The sequence below is a fragment of the Ciconia boyciana genome, chromosome 8, assembly GCF_034638445.1.
Source record: "Ciconia boyciana chromosome 8, ASM3463844v1, whole genome shotgun sequence".
Lineage (NCBI taxonomy): Eukaryota > Metazoa > Chordata > Aves > Ciconiiformes > Ciconiidae > Ciconia > Ciconia boyciana.
Genome location: NC_132941.1, coordinates 17,759,452 through 17,774,822, shown reverse-complemented (window position 1 = coordinate 17,774,822; position 15,371 = coordinate 17,759,452). Strand labels below are relative to the sequence as shown.

Genomic DNA, 15,371 nt, shown 5'->3' with positions numbered 1-15,371 from the left:
TAAGCACTGAATATTTCACATTGCAAGATGATACAGGAAACAACTTGATGCTGTCACTGGTTCTAGGTGATGGAAACTTGTTAAAAACTGACAGCTGCGCTTCCCAAGAGACAAAAGTGTTGTTCACTGTGTGCACTGTGACACTATTGTTTAACATCTGTGCTCTGTCAGGGCTCTCTTTACCTCACTTCCTCCCCACCCCCCCCCCTTTTTTTTTTTTTAAAGTATGCCTAACAAAAGCATTTTTAAGTAACCTTCAGTCACAAAATGCAGTCAGCTACACACTAGTGCCATCAACTGTGGCTATGACTTCAGAACCAAAAAAAAAAAAGATTGTCTGAAACATAGAATGTTTGTTTACACAGAAAAATTTTGAAAAATACAAACATGCAGGCTCTTTCCAAATGTGTTTTTAGCACATCTCAAACTGTTTAGCATGAGAAGACAGTAAGAGCCAAGAGGCATCTTCCTAAGTACATTCAAAATAGGGTTGATTCTTATCCTATATTCCAGTTGTTCAACTTGTTTTGAAAATGGATGGAACAACAAATCTCCCGTGCTATATATAAATTGACATCTGTATTACAGAAGTCAACCTCATCCTTCCAGAAACAATGATGACCTCTACAGGGATTTCTTCAAGCTACCACATCTTTATTGCTGAGGCTGAAGTGTTAAACATATCAGAAAACGTTTTTGCTACTCCAGTACCCAGGTGAGGAACACAGCACAGGAGAGAGAGTTCCTAAGTGGGAGTTCTTTCAATTAGTATAAAGGGCAGTCCAGAGATGTAATTCGACAGGCTTGCTCGCACCTGGCTGTAAACACCACTTTTCAAGATGGGTCACACCAAAAGTTATCTAGCTCAACAACTTGTTACCACCAGCAGTGAGACCAGATAGGTAAGAAAGTATATATGACACTTCCCCCCAAGCACTCTCCAACTTAGGGTGCAGAGACCTCTTTTGCTCATTCTAGCTTTTGAGTACAGCTGTTAACAGATTATACAAAGTTGCCATACGTTGTCTAACATTCTACATTTAAGATGCATTTTTCCTCTGCCTAAACAGTTGTTGTTGCACATTATCTTTAAAATCATATGTATCTTTTAAAACTATACTTAACCTTTAAAGCATGATCTGCTCAGAGAGCTCCTCCCCAAAGCCAGGACATATTTATATCTTATATTTCACTTGGTACCTAATTCAGTATCACCTGTCTATAAATTTTCCAAGTCTCCAGGGCTATGAGTATTTAACTGTATCTGGAGATTTGTAAGAGTCATTCTCTGGATTCTTTTCAGGACTGACTATGGATAATTTGCAATGCTCCACAAGTGAAAACACCATACAAGCATATTTAGTCTTTTTAATTAGTAAATTAAGAACATGTTCTAGAATCTGAGTTTTAGAAAGACAGTTCACAGATGTCTCTTGAACATTCTCTGGACTAAAGAAAACTACAAGTGCTATTTAATGCTTTGACACAATGTTCAAATAGCAATTGTTAGGGAAATTCTATATTCAGGAAAACTGCAGGCACACTAGTGTATGTACCAGTATGAAATACTGGAAGATGGACAACATTGAAGACTCTGCCGGACCCTAAAGCAATACTGAAGCAAGTCTGCTGGCAGATTTCTATACTCTAGTGCACACCTGAAAGCGTCACTCTGTAGTTAAGCTTGTATGAAAGGACTAAGAGGATTCCCCTGGAATTTCTCTCCTCATTAACATACAGACACTTCGCAGAACAGGATCTAAATAAAGACTCATTATCTTCAATACATTTTTAATGTCCTCCTTAAGCTCAGTTTGAGGACTTTTTGCACCTTTTCTTCCTCAGCTTGCTGTTCTCAAGCCCCCCCCCCCCCCCCGCCAGATTTTTCACCAAATTCCAAAAAATAATGAAGCAGTTGCAACTAATTTGATCTTACAGCAGATTTCAACTTGCACATATAAGCCCTACAAAGAGAAGCTGCTTTTAACATGTTTTTCTTTACGTGGCTCAGGGCCCAGATTTTCTGATCTTGGAAGGGACATGTCCAACAGGAAATCAATCCATGCCAAGGTAGTTCTTGTTCATAAGGTAGATATAGCGGATGCATTCAGAGTTGAGATAACTTCAAAGTTCCTTCTCAGGAAGGATTTAATTCTTTTGACAGTGTAGTCCTTAGGGAGGAAGTGACCATCTACCTAAACCACTGTAATAGGACAGGAAAGCACTAACACTAGGGTAAGTCAGTCAGTTTCAGTTCTGATGGATTTTTTTTTTCCCCTCCCTCCACAAGCCCTTTTCACACTGCATTAGAAATGCACATCAAGAAATAAAGGTTTTTAATCTGACAGAGACCTCACACCTTCACAATCAAATCCCTGCATCTGGCACCCTGTTTTTAAGTTTTTTCCACTAATATGGGGTACCTACTTGAAAACAAACTTTCATGCCTTGTAGTCCCTCCAAACACCACACATGGAAGAAAAGCAAAAATGTCTGTAATCTGTAACCCCAACCAGGTGTACATGCAGGTCAGGTGTGTCTTGCAGTTTTATTAACCCTTAAAAGATACTAAAAACCTTGAAGGTATAAGTGTTATTTTCCCTTTGGGAAACAAAATGTTATTAATAACCAATCAGGCATATCTTAGTTTTATGGAACAGCCGGCTGCAGTTTGTTTTTCAGAATTTTTGACAGCATCTAAAAATCTTTAAATACAGGCTCTGAATTTGGAATTTGCAACAGATCAATTCTAACCCTTCCTCCATCATCTATGAGCACTCAGAAGGTAAACTTTTCTCTTACAAGTATTTAGTAGAATCTAAAATCCAACACTGAAATTTCAATAAATTAAAATGTCATTTCCAACAAACTGTGGAAATGCAAAACAGGACAGATTTATGTTATTCAAGACTAAAGTTTCACATGGCAGAAGAAAAAATTCCAAACCATACAATTCCCTCTGAATTCATGTAAAATTAGACTTACCTACCTCACAATTATCATCGATGTTCCACTACCAAGTTCAAATATTAAAAACTACATTCCAAAGCTAAATGTGCTGTGCAATACACCTTATTTTGTAGGAATCAAATGTCTTCAGAAACATAAGATAACTTTTAAGGAAGGTTAGTGAGGAAAATAAAAAGCCTATGCCTAAATAAAGCAAGATTTCAACAAGCTTACCCAGGTTGGACATTCAATAGTAACTGTGCTACTCGTCATCTCAAATATCCTTGCAGCTAACTGCTTTCTAAAACTAAAATATAATGGCATATGCTTCAGTAACGTATATCACTATCAAACTTACAGTGTCATTCGTACAACCACGCTCTAAGATTATGTTTTAAAAAGGCGTTAACACTGAAGTTAAAGGTTCAATTTCTCCTGAAGTCTAAGAAAATTTGGATCATTACCAGCTGCATTTCTTGAGAGAAAGAATGCCATATTATAACTACCATAGTTCTGCATCACATTTGTCACGCTGTATAAATCCAAGCACTCCTACAACTTATATGTCACATTAAATAGTTGATTTAAAAATAATACAATGCTGCCATCACCTGCCGTTGCTGGGCTGCTGTGGAGAATGTCTGGAATGGTCTGAAGGCTCTGACCTCTGGTCAGGAGATCGTGAACGACTGCGGCGGGGCCTGTCATGTGATCGGTTGGAATGATCTGATGCCAGCGACTGAATTTCTGAAATGTCTGTTAAATAAGAGTTGTTTTTTCATGAAATGATTGTAATTAAAATGGTGGTGTGACCTGCTCAAATGGAAATAAGCTTTTGCAGAGAATTTTTATGAAGATGTTAAATTTATGTTTATTATTTCAAAACAACTGAACTTAATATTCCTGAAAGAACAACTGCAAGAATAGGAACTGTATCTTTTTCTCCACTGTTTTTGAAGGTGTGGATTTCAATTGCATTCAAACAAGAATTTACCCACATGACAATCTTAATCCTAACTCTTCTCCCCACCCTCTTGTCCCACTTAAGTATTTCACATCTTCACAACCACAGGGAATTCTTCTCTCCCTCTGGAAGTAAAGTTTGTTTATACTCACCATCTCTTTCTGAAGCATTAGCAGAATGAATACTGTCAGAAAGATCAGGGACATTCAACAGCGTAGCTCGTTCATCTCGTTGAACAACCATCTTCAACTTGCCTTTTGACCTTTCTATTAGTGTTTTTGCATCTGCTAAGGACATATTTTCCGTCACTGTGCCATTTATCTGGAACAAAGTAAGAAAAGAGCAGATACAAACTTACTGAAAAAAACATCAATCTGCAGTAAAGACAGCAGTTTTCTGTCTAGTGATATTTAGAAATAGCTAGAGATATTTATCAAATTACCACAATACAATGGAAGACTACTGGGCTCATCCAAACTATAACATAATATAGAAAACTATTTTGATCTTTCAAAGACAAAGCCTCTACCACTAATACAAAACTTTTAAAATATTAGTTATGTTTTTTGAACCAGCACTGCTATACTCAGCAGAGTAAGGAATGGTATGTTTTTCTGCACCAACACATTTACAGCAGTATCTTGAAATAAAAATTGTTGGTATGAACTAAAAATCCCTGGGTATATTGATGTCTACAAAAATCAAAATTTAACCTGAAGGCAAATTCTAGTGTTGCTCAATAGCACAATCCCACAAGGTTATATTGTATAAGGAAGTACGCAGGGCCAAAGTCTCATACCATCCCAAATGTCTTCTATTATGCATTTATAGTGGTAACTATTTGTCTGAATAAGGCCTGGGGAATAATACTAAAAAACCAAAAAAGGCTTTATAATTTTCCTTTCCTTCGAGAGGTTGATTTATACTTAAATTTATTGATCTTTGAAATTATTTAATAAAGATACATTTTGTACTAACAATAATTATGCTATTAAGAGATAGCTAATTCTAAGAACAGTTATATCAATGAGTTTTCCCTTTGGACAAACACCACCACCACTGTACCTTCAGTACAACATCTCCTTCCTGAATATTGCCATCTCTTGCTGCCAGGCTATCCTGCGATATTTCTTTCACAAATATGTGGCTTGCCAACCGTAGACCATACTCTTTATATAATAGCAATAAAAGAAAAAAGAAAACTGATGAATCTACAGTAAAAAGAGGGAGGTATTTGAAGATTTACAACACTGCTTTACACAACATTTACACTGGAAACACAAAGAGGAGAGTGAACTTGGCACATGAAGGGCTGTAGTGGAATTACGCTATGGATTTACCATTATATCAATCTCTTTTCTAACTATGCCTGTAATCATAGCCGTTGTTCAATAGCTTAATTTAGATGCTGCCTACAATTTTCCCTCTTTCAAACAAGACAGACAATGAAGACTCAACTAAAGTATATGGAAGGTATGTAGCCACTGACTACAAGATGTCAGGTGCACAGCTGGGATTTGTTTACACTATATACTACTTTACCCTTAATTAAGCACATGTATTTTGGAATATGAAAAATACCACTGGAAATATAATAGCAGTTTTTAAGTTTTCAGCTAGCTACTGGTAAAATGGGCAAACAAACTGTTAACAGTACTGTTCATACACTCCATGAAGCCCTTAATGCAACACTGACTGAAGCACTTGGCCTTTAAAAATCAGCAAAAGTCTTAGCAAGAGAATTACATACAAGTTACCTTCATTTTTCCTCGATTTCACCAGTGTAACTTTGGTAGGTTTTGCAGGCTGACTGGAAGTAACCGACCTTCTGTCTGATCTCGGTGATAAGCTTCTCTCTCTGCTAGCACTTCGATCTCTTACCCAGCTCTTCTCATGCCTTTTGTTGGCACTTGGACCACCACGGCTGCTTCTTGGATCACGTATCTCTTCATCATAGCTGTCGTCCTCATTTTCAGACACTGGTTCAGGTTCTGGTCGAGCCACTGGAATCTGAATTTTCTTCATCCTTCGGATAGTCTACAACCAGACACTAGATATCAGCCTCTGGCTGTGTAACGCTAATGGTGTTACTCAATGTCAGAAGCCAAGCTAATCCCAAAACTCAAAAGAAAACCTACAGATGTATTTGTGAATGCTCTGAATTCTTGCATCCTCACTATAAAATTCTATCCATTTAATACAGGAGACTCATCAATACAGATTACTAGAAACCTGTTTGAAGGGAGGGCTATGTTTGTTTTTACAGTTTTTTAGTCATTTTTTGCTCCTGCAAAAGGCTAAGAATAACAGCCATTGTAGCATAACGTGATATTCTGTCTTCACAGAGCTGCATATTTGAATACCCTCTCTCTTTGTTTAAACCCACAAATCAGTTACTGGCACTGCTAAAAAACTTCTTTTGCTAACGTGTAATCTACTGTATACTCAGTGTATTATTGACTGTAATTCTCCTCAACTTTGAAGCCTCCCAATCTTCCAAAGCAATGTTTATGCAAGCCACAGAGGAAGGGAACATTCCCGCTGAAAATTTAAAGTTGGTTTGCGCTAACGTAGTCAGCTGTTTCCAGAATAAGACCCAACCCTGTTTAAAGGTTTATTTGCTATGTGTTACAGGACTGAACCAAGTTATAAAGTTTTCATTAATTGCTTTTCTCTACATGAATCTATACACCAAATACTTAAGATACTGAAAGCCCGGCACAGCTCACCACACATTTTGGTTTTTGTAAGCTTTAAAGAATTGCTAAATCTACAAATGCAAAACACAGTTTTTTGCAACTGTATTAAAGCACACAAGAGCACTAGAAATCTGTCAGCGCAACAGCTTTTCTACAAGCCCTAGAAGTCTGTTTTCCTGAATTAAGAAATTGTTAAACATTGTATATTTGTGTTCTATTTTTTTAACATAAATCTCAAACTTCTACAGAAAGCCAGATTACTACCCTTTAGTGAGGACCTGTTCTGCTTTGCAAAGTTCAAAAGCCAACCACTTTGAATAAGCCTACAAAATTATAGGAATTAAGGTAATTATACTTTATCTTGGCAAACTGTTTACTGAGCATAAAAAGAACTATGTTAGTGCCTGAACAGTGGGTAAAGTCCTTTAGCATACACCAGCCTTTGCAAAACTTGACAAAAGTGCACTCAAGATAGCAAAGAAATATTTAACAAAGGTGAGAATTGAGCTTTTGGCAAACTGAGAACAACTTTACCATAAAGAAAAGGAGTCTGAAGTATCCAGTGCCACACTACCCAAACATAATTATTCACATTTAAAAAAAAATTTGAGTGACCCACATGATAAACATGTCACGATCACCACTTAAAACCTGAAGCACCACACAGGTATTATTTAAGTACTTTGCATCATGCATGTATTTCATAGCAGACAATACACCATTTCACTTTTGCTCTGTAACTATGGAATTTAAGTAAGCTTAAATCTTCAAGACATTCACTTACAATTTTGGCATTCTTCCCACTTTTCCTCAGCTGCTGAACAGCAAATGCATGTTCGACATTATCCATTGAAACTCCATTAACCATTGCAACACGGTCATTTTCTCTGAATGAAAAACATCACAAGGCACAGTATAAATACTTTATGCCAAGGGGAAAATATTGGGGAACGGGTGTCCCTGAACAAACTACCTGTATTATAAACCTACTATACAAACAGTTACAGATAGATATTTTGACAGCAAAACAATCAGGAGGTTAAGCTACCACTGACAGCAATGAATGCCCCCCAAATCAGAATCCAGGTATAGTTTGACACTTACTGTAGCAGTCCTTCTGCTGGGCCTCCTTTCAGCACATCAGAAATAACTATTGATGTCTCACCACTTTGAAAGTGAGGATTATCTCTTCCTCCAGATATTGCAATACCAAATCCAAATCCAGGGGCCTATAACGTAATGAGAAATATTTTTACTTTCTAATATTTGGAAGGTCATAATTCACATTCCTGTGTCAAACACAAAAAGGTCCTATGGGATGAATACAACTTTTTGGAAGAAAGAAGGATCAATGAACCATGCAATGCTATGCAACCCAGAAACAGGAGAGAGATTAAATAAAAAAAACACTTCTAGAAGGCAGAAGTTTCAGACCAACTACCCAGTCTCTCCCAAGAACAAAATATTAGAGTTCCCATCTGCATTTTTATGGCCTGGGTCTTGGGTGGTCATCAGTAAACCCTCAATCTTCAGTAAGCACAACATAACATACCATACCACACCACTGTGTTGAGATACTGATTCAAACCATATCACTTCCTTGCAACACTTTCTTTGAGGTTTCACATTATGGTATTTACCCAGCTTGACCTCGCTTAGCTCAGGAACTGACAGGATGGCAGCACACAGTAGTATGACTGCAGGCTCAGTTCTTAGGAATAATACCAAGATCACTTGTACCATTAAATACATCAAAACCTTGTCAGCACTTGCAAGTCATCTGCATCTTAACAAAAGTAATTTGCTTCAATCTTTTCCCTCTAGGGTGACCTGCCACTACAGCAAGGTCAATGCCTCTGAAAAGTTATTCCTGTTAGATATTTCACGATACAACAATGATGCTTACTTTTCTGCCTGGAAGCAGTGAGGGTGGGAAACAAACTTTCTAAATATAACTGATTTGCAAACTATCTAGCTCTTCCACCATTGCCTAGAAAACATTGTCAGAAAGATATATTGTTTAAATGCTGTATTTTGCTCAAGAACTTATTTTGAAATTTTGGACTATGCAAAATACAGTCACTGGATGGAAGAGATCAGGTTTCAGTCAATCCCTCCTCTCCATTTCACACAGCATACACTCCACGCTGGCAGAATTATCCCTTTCTTTTTCAGACTTTGACAAACATGACCCAGCTTTAGCCATGAGTTTCATAACCTTACAGTGACAGCAGAAGCAACATGGCAGTCTGCATCTGCCTGTAAGACACATGACATTCAGCTTTTCGGACAGTAATTACTACTCAAAAAACCTGTTTCCTATTTCCTCCCCCAAAACAGAGGTCACAAAAAGATAGTCCACATTTAGCCTGTAAGCAGTGAGAAGGACCATACAGTATATTAAAAACAAAGATCTGGAGACTCATCATTCAGAAATTGATTACAGTTAGCAAATACTGTAGCCAGGTATGAAGCAAGTAAGTTGGTCTAATAAGTGTAGGGGAGTGGGGAGGGGTACACCTTAATGAATTAAAATGAATGTAAAAGAATCAGTAAGGGAAGACTGGACATCTTTTCAAGATACATTCCAGCCAGATAAACCAGAAATCATGGCTGTGATTCAAGAATTACTAAGTGAAACCCTGTGCCATGCAGGAGGACAGTCTAAAGAATCTTAATGACTACTTATAACCAGAGCTGAGGTTTTCTTTCCATTTTTTAAATAGTTGACAAAGAGAATATATAACAGTCTATGAAAATATGTAATAAAACCCCCTTTCAAAACAGTAATATTTCCCCTTTCTCATGCCACTGCTTCATCTTTCAGTTTTCCATTACTCTAACAAACAGAATTCAGTTTGCACTATATTTGGGTGGGGAAGGAAAGGGAGAAGAGAGATAACAACAAAGACATTTATGTCAAACTTCATTTAAATGTTCTCTACCTTTCCTTACATCATAAACAAAAAAATTCTCATAGTTCTCCATTCATGAAAAGAAATACAACCATCAGGCTAAGGCCAGCAGAGATGCAGAAACTCACTGTAAACCTTATTCTTGCTGCTTGCCATTCTATTTTTTTTTTTAGAGTAGACTTGCAAACCAAATCACCAATATTAAGACTACTAGTTTTATAGTTTAATGTTCTTCTTTTCAAGAAGCCCTGAAACAATGCAGTCTCATATACAGACAACAGCCAAAAAAGACCACAAGTCAGATAAAAGCTTTCTAATAACACAAAGTCTTAAGAAATACTCCAAATTAGAAAGTTCAAATCAAATCCTAAATCTTTTTGAAAATTTAAGAGCTCAAATAAGAAGCCTTGAAGTAAACCTCAGCCTCCTACTTTTCATTTTATCCTGCTGCCTACCATCATCTTAAGAGATAAACAAACTGCAATACCCTCAGAAAACTGAATCTAGCTCCTAGACATGTCTGGAAATAGCAAGATGTTGATCACTACAGATTATACAAGATATAAATATGTATCTTAACTGAAATTGCATTTTTTTAAAAAATCTGCCACATCACAAATTCACCTGTCAGATGTTTTAATGACAACACAATAAAAAAAGAACTGTACTATTTTGCTCTCCCACAGTAGGGAAGCATTGGAGAAGCAGAAAGGTATGTACATACCTGGTTTCTGTTCTCTGGGGGAAGGAGACACATCTAATACAGACACACAGAACTTGAGTTCCAAGTATGAAGAAACCCACGTAATACACAAAGTGCATGGTTCCTCCTTAAAGTCCTTTAGAGTTAAGTATGTAAAACCAGAAGATCTCTCAACAAAAGATAAACTGTAGCTACCTGATAAACTTTAACTGAACTTGAGACTGGCTCAATCTCTTAAGAGCTAAGTAGTAGTCCAGGAAGTTGGAATGGTAGTAAAGAATGGGAAAAAAACCTCTTAGTTAGAAGTTCAAGCCTCTCCTCCCCAGAAAAAGTTTCTAGTAAGTCTTTTGACAATAGTGCTGGAATTCACCAACTACTGTGTTAAATCACAGCACATCAGACTGCTCATATGCTCTATTCCAGATTCTCTCAGATACCTGAAGCAGACTGATTAAAAAAAAATCTGACATTTGAACCGTATCAAAAGTGCCTGAACTAACACATGTATACTGCAACTACTGGGATTAAGTATACTCTGTCCCTAATTTGTAATGATATCTCTGGAAAGTAAAGGTCACAGAAAGAAAACCTTCAAAAGGAGTAAAGCTGCATTCTTCAACAAGAACTCCCTATATAAAGCACTCCTTCCTCTTTTGTAAGGTTCATCTTCCAAAGTTTATATACCATACTATTCCCTTTTTAAAGGGCCACCACAGGATCAGAACACATTCAAAAAACCAAAACTTATCTTTTCAAGGTACATGACAACACTTCCACTTCTGAACTGCCATTAACTGGTTTATAAATCAGTAACTGCCCCCTATAACAATGCAGAAACATTTTTAAAATGTTTAATACTTCAGACACTGACCTGTGAAAAAAGCTAATCAGTAGACTACACAGACAGAATAACTTATCTAGTACCTGCTAATATGGCTTTTTTGTTGTTTTTTTTTTTTCTTCAGAAAGAAATTGCATACAAATGATATGTACTTTCTTAAAATTTCATGATTACTACCAAAACTGCTTTTTGTTTTTAAAGGTAGCCAAAACTGTATGGAGCCCAAGAAGAGCTAAAGGAATCCTACTCTGCCATACACAGGAGCAATGGAGTTACAGTAGAGAACAGCACAGACTTAAGACAAAGTAAAATTGTCAGCGCTGGAATTACCAACAGGACAAAAATGAGTCTCAAAACAGGAAAAAATGTAGTCAAGAATATTCTATGTATCTTTGCTAACACACACACCACCTAACAAACTACTTGCATTTCCCCCCTATTTTTAAGGCTGCTCATTATAACAGATGTTAGTGGTCCCTACTCATTAACTAGTTTGATCAAATACCATCAATAAACCCCACTTAAAATGGAAAAAGAAACCACAGTTACATAGATTCTTTGGGGCACTTAGAGGGACAACAGATCTGCTCGCCATTAAGCAGGTACTTGTGAAGAGACAAGAGCTGGTCTAGACTGACACCAACTCCAGACTTCTCTGCCTCTCCCAGGGGGACTTACTAAGGTTTTAGACAAATTAATTCTGGATCAGATTCTTACAATGATTTGTCTAGCCTCATTTTTTAAGGCAAATACTGACAGAACATACAAAAAAATGTTGGTGAATGCCAAGAGCTTCGCAGGCGTGCTAATAAAACAGGAAGACAGTAACGTGAAGCCTGACTTGCATCTACCCCATAGAAATTCAGCACGTCATTAATTCCATCAATCACAGCCAGCTTACTGCCCTCAGCTAAGCCAAAATCAGAGGGACTTTTTAGTGTGCCTCACTAGAGAAAGCAAGTTCGGTTCTTTAAAATGTTTTTTGTGTGGCTGACAGTAGATGGTCTCTAGCAGTTGTGTAGCTCAGCCAAGTGGAGCAGATAAACTCACACAGAAAATATCCCACAGCCACTCAGACTGGCATTTCAAGTCTATTCCAATTCTATTAACTTCTAGATATCTTTGAGGATAACCGAGATCTGGATGCATTTCACTCTTTCCGACTAAACTGAAGTAACCTCATCTACTTGATAATCTAACACTACAAGAATGTCACAAATAAAAAGCAAAATCAAAAACCCCACAAGCAAATATGCAGTCACTCTCCTAAATCCTCTCCCCAGTGCAAAGGATAAATTCTAAGCACCAACTTGCTTAACATTAGCATAAGAATTTTGGTTTTGTTATCTGACAAATGGAAAATGTTGTTTTTAATTGGCTAAATTAACGTTATCAAAGTTAAACAGTACATGCCATCAGCCTTCAACATCTAAATGAGATACTCACTCACTAACAAAACAGTTAAACCAGTACAGTTGACAGAAGTTTGGCACATAAAATATCATAATTGAAACTACAACCAAATCACATTTTCACTTCTATACTATGCAAGGACTTCTGACTACTATGCAAGCACAACCAAAGACACGATTTCTAGTTTCTACCTATTATTTCAAAATTTGTTCAAGGTAACACCATATTACAGCATTTCATTATTCCTTTGTGCAGACAGAACTAATTTTCACATTTCACTGAATCTACTGCTGCAACTAACCAGAAAAATATCCCCTTCAAGAGAAACTAAGCTATCACCAAGTCTACTAGTCAATCTTGTATTGCTATAGCATTTTTTGTTTGTTTTTGAACATAAGACAGTACTGATTTAATCAGTAATGCGAGTAAAAAACTTTTAAGTTTACACAGGTTCCAGGGATGACTGAGCAGCTTCAAGAAGAAAACATAAAGGGCAATTACACATAGAAATAATACTTCTTGCTCAAGAACTTGACCTAAAAATTGTTGGAAGCTTGAAGAGTAGCCTAGGTAAGTATCACTACACATTTTTGTTTTTACTTATACTTTTCTTTCAACATATGGTTGCAGTTAGAGACAGGGTACTTTGTTAGATAGCCTTCTGGTCAAACTGAGCGTTAACTGCTCTCTTCTTAAGAGGGCAGGTACTAAAATGGTTATTTTGAATCAACAACATTAAACTCATTAGAATCAATAGATAATAGGTTTGTACAGAGAATTAACATTTTATCTGACCAGCTGATCTATTTGTACACATTTTTAGTCACAAAGGTCCATTCATCTGATCAATGCTACAATTCTAAAATGCCTTGATTCTATGCTGAAGAATTGAAGGCAAATGATATAACTTGCTCCCTTGAGAAAACTCTTGTGCATCTCCCTTTTGTTGGAATGAATATAGCTATTTGGGCCATGATTCCACGGTCGCTTTAATACTAAGGTGCTGCCAGAAATGGCATCCCACCTTGTTCTGACTTTCCCCAAGCAACTCATTCCTCATTGCCTCTCTTGTACAGCTTCATGATAGCTACATCAGAAATAAATTTAATTTAAGAGTAACTCAAATAAGAGAAGAGTGAGTCTAAATGTAAAAGCTGTCTTTCTATTCACTGATTCCTAGTACATGTTCCTTTGTGCGAGGTGCACATTCTGACCACCCAAAATCACTATTTTCAGCCACTAATTTAAGAAAGCGGCAAGCAAATAAGGCCGTTTTGAACACATTTATTTATACCTAACTACACTGTTTTATGTCCCTGCAAGTAAAATTTTAAAACATTTAAGTATAGTTATAGCACAACTGTTAATGAACACTTAGATTTCTAACTACTTTCAGTTACATACAGAAGTAATCCACAGCTTTGTTTTTGGCATGGTTATTTGTAGGCAGGCTTATCTCTGAAACCCAACAAATAGAGCTACTATGAAATGGAGCTTTTACAACACTTCTAAATTTAAACAAAGGAATATGACAGTTTCCTTTTCTTTTACTTCCTGACATCTGGCTTTTTCCTATTGTTTTCAAAAGCTACCAGTATCCTGCGTTAGGCATACACAACCAATTGTATGAACTTACCCTGTGAAGAGTCACTGTGTGTTGTTCCCATATAGCTGTTTCTTCCATTGTTGTGCTCTAAGGAGAAAAAAACCCAAAGATTAGACTTCACTGTCAATAGCTGTACTAAACAACTGTATAATACCACGAATAGAAACTTACACTCAAAAGTAACATTAATATTCATACTGAATAGCTACAGAGAACTAGGGCTGGCTCTTTTGTTACACATTTCCTGTCTCTATGTCACATCTGAACTTCTCATGCTCCTAGGGAAGGAGGGCAGGGGGAAGAATAGGCAAAATAGATTTCTAATCATTATATATTTCAGAACTTGAAGTTAAAGAAGTTTCAAGGGAAGGACTACAAGAAACATTTGTGAGGTAGGCTCTCTTGGTTGGTCATTAAGTGTACAGTAAATGAAGCTGGTCCAAGGCCCACTTTCAGTATTCCAGTGATCAGTTGTATTTATATTCTAACATATACTTCACACTTTTGTGAACGTTCTCCTTTTGCTTGTTCTAACTGTATGCACTAATTCATGAATGCCCAGCTATAGATTACAGTACCTGTGCTACTGTATTATGCATACAGGTCACATATACAGACTCCAGAGTTTAGTGTAAGCTAATTTCTTTGGTGAACAGTAGCACTGCAGAAATAAACAAGGTCCTCTAAGGGAACTAGATTAAACAGTAACATTATGACAATATTTACATACCTGCATTTCTGCTTAAAAGAGCAGAACTTGCACTACTTCATGTGCCACGACAAGCAAACATTTGGAAACGGGAAGATGGCATGAGCAAGGAAAAACTAGCAGAGCCAGAGGCTTGAAAACAGGCAGAAAGGCAGCAGGAGATACACAGCAAACAGCAAAAAGTCTCCTGCTATCCTGCTGCTACATTTTCTGCCTTTCCAGAAGGAGCGCCAGTGTTTTGCTGCATACCCTCCCCTTTCATAAGCAAGCCATCCATTAACTAGAGAACAGAATCAGAAAACGAACATATCTTAATAAGGGAGTGTTGTTTTTTTCAAAATCTACTTTACTCTTAGTTTGTTTCAGTTACAGTGACTCAGCCACTACAACAAAAAGTAGTCCTAACTTTTAATCCAGTCCTGTATTACAATAGAGAACAGCAGCAGGAGTGTTTACTCTCACAATCAGTACCTCTGAAAACTTTACCTGATTTCGTAACATCAGAATTTGCAACTAGGTTTAAAAAGGGAGTTCTCATGACCCCCAAAAGCTGTGGAGTTTTTTCCTCCACT

General features: G+C 37.0%; 1 protein-coding gene across 5 annotated transcripts in view; it reads right to left on the bottom strand.

Annotated features, from left to right (window-relative positions):
- Window positions 1-15,371, bottom strand: part of TJP1 (tight junction protein 1) — a 76,279-nt gene that overhangs the window by 30,841 nt on the left and 30,067 nt on the right. For all 5 annotated transcript variants that reach the window (XM_072869990.1, XM_072869991.1, XM_072869992.1 and 2 more), the window contains exons 2-8: window positions 14,121-14,177; window positions 7,717-7,841; window positions 7,397-7,499; window positions 5,671-5,950; window positions 4,979-5,082; window positions 4,066-4,234; window positions 3,561-3,705 (exon numbers count right to left, since the gene is read on the bottom strand). In XM_072869990.1, coding sequence (XP_072726091.1) covers window positions 3,561-3,705; window positions 4,066-4,234; window positions 4,979-5,082; window positions 5,671-5,950; window positions 7,397-7,499; window positions 7,717-7,841; window positions 14,121-14,177 — 983 coding nt within the window. The remainder of the gene's footprint in view (window positions 1-3,560; window positions 3,706-4,065; window positions 4,235-4,978; window positions 5,083-5,670; window positions 5,951-7,396; window positions 7,500-7,716; window positions 7,842-14,120; window positions 14,178-15,371) is intronic.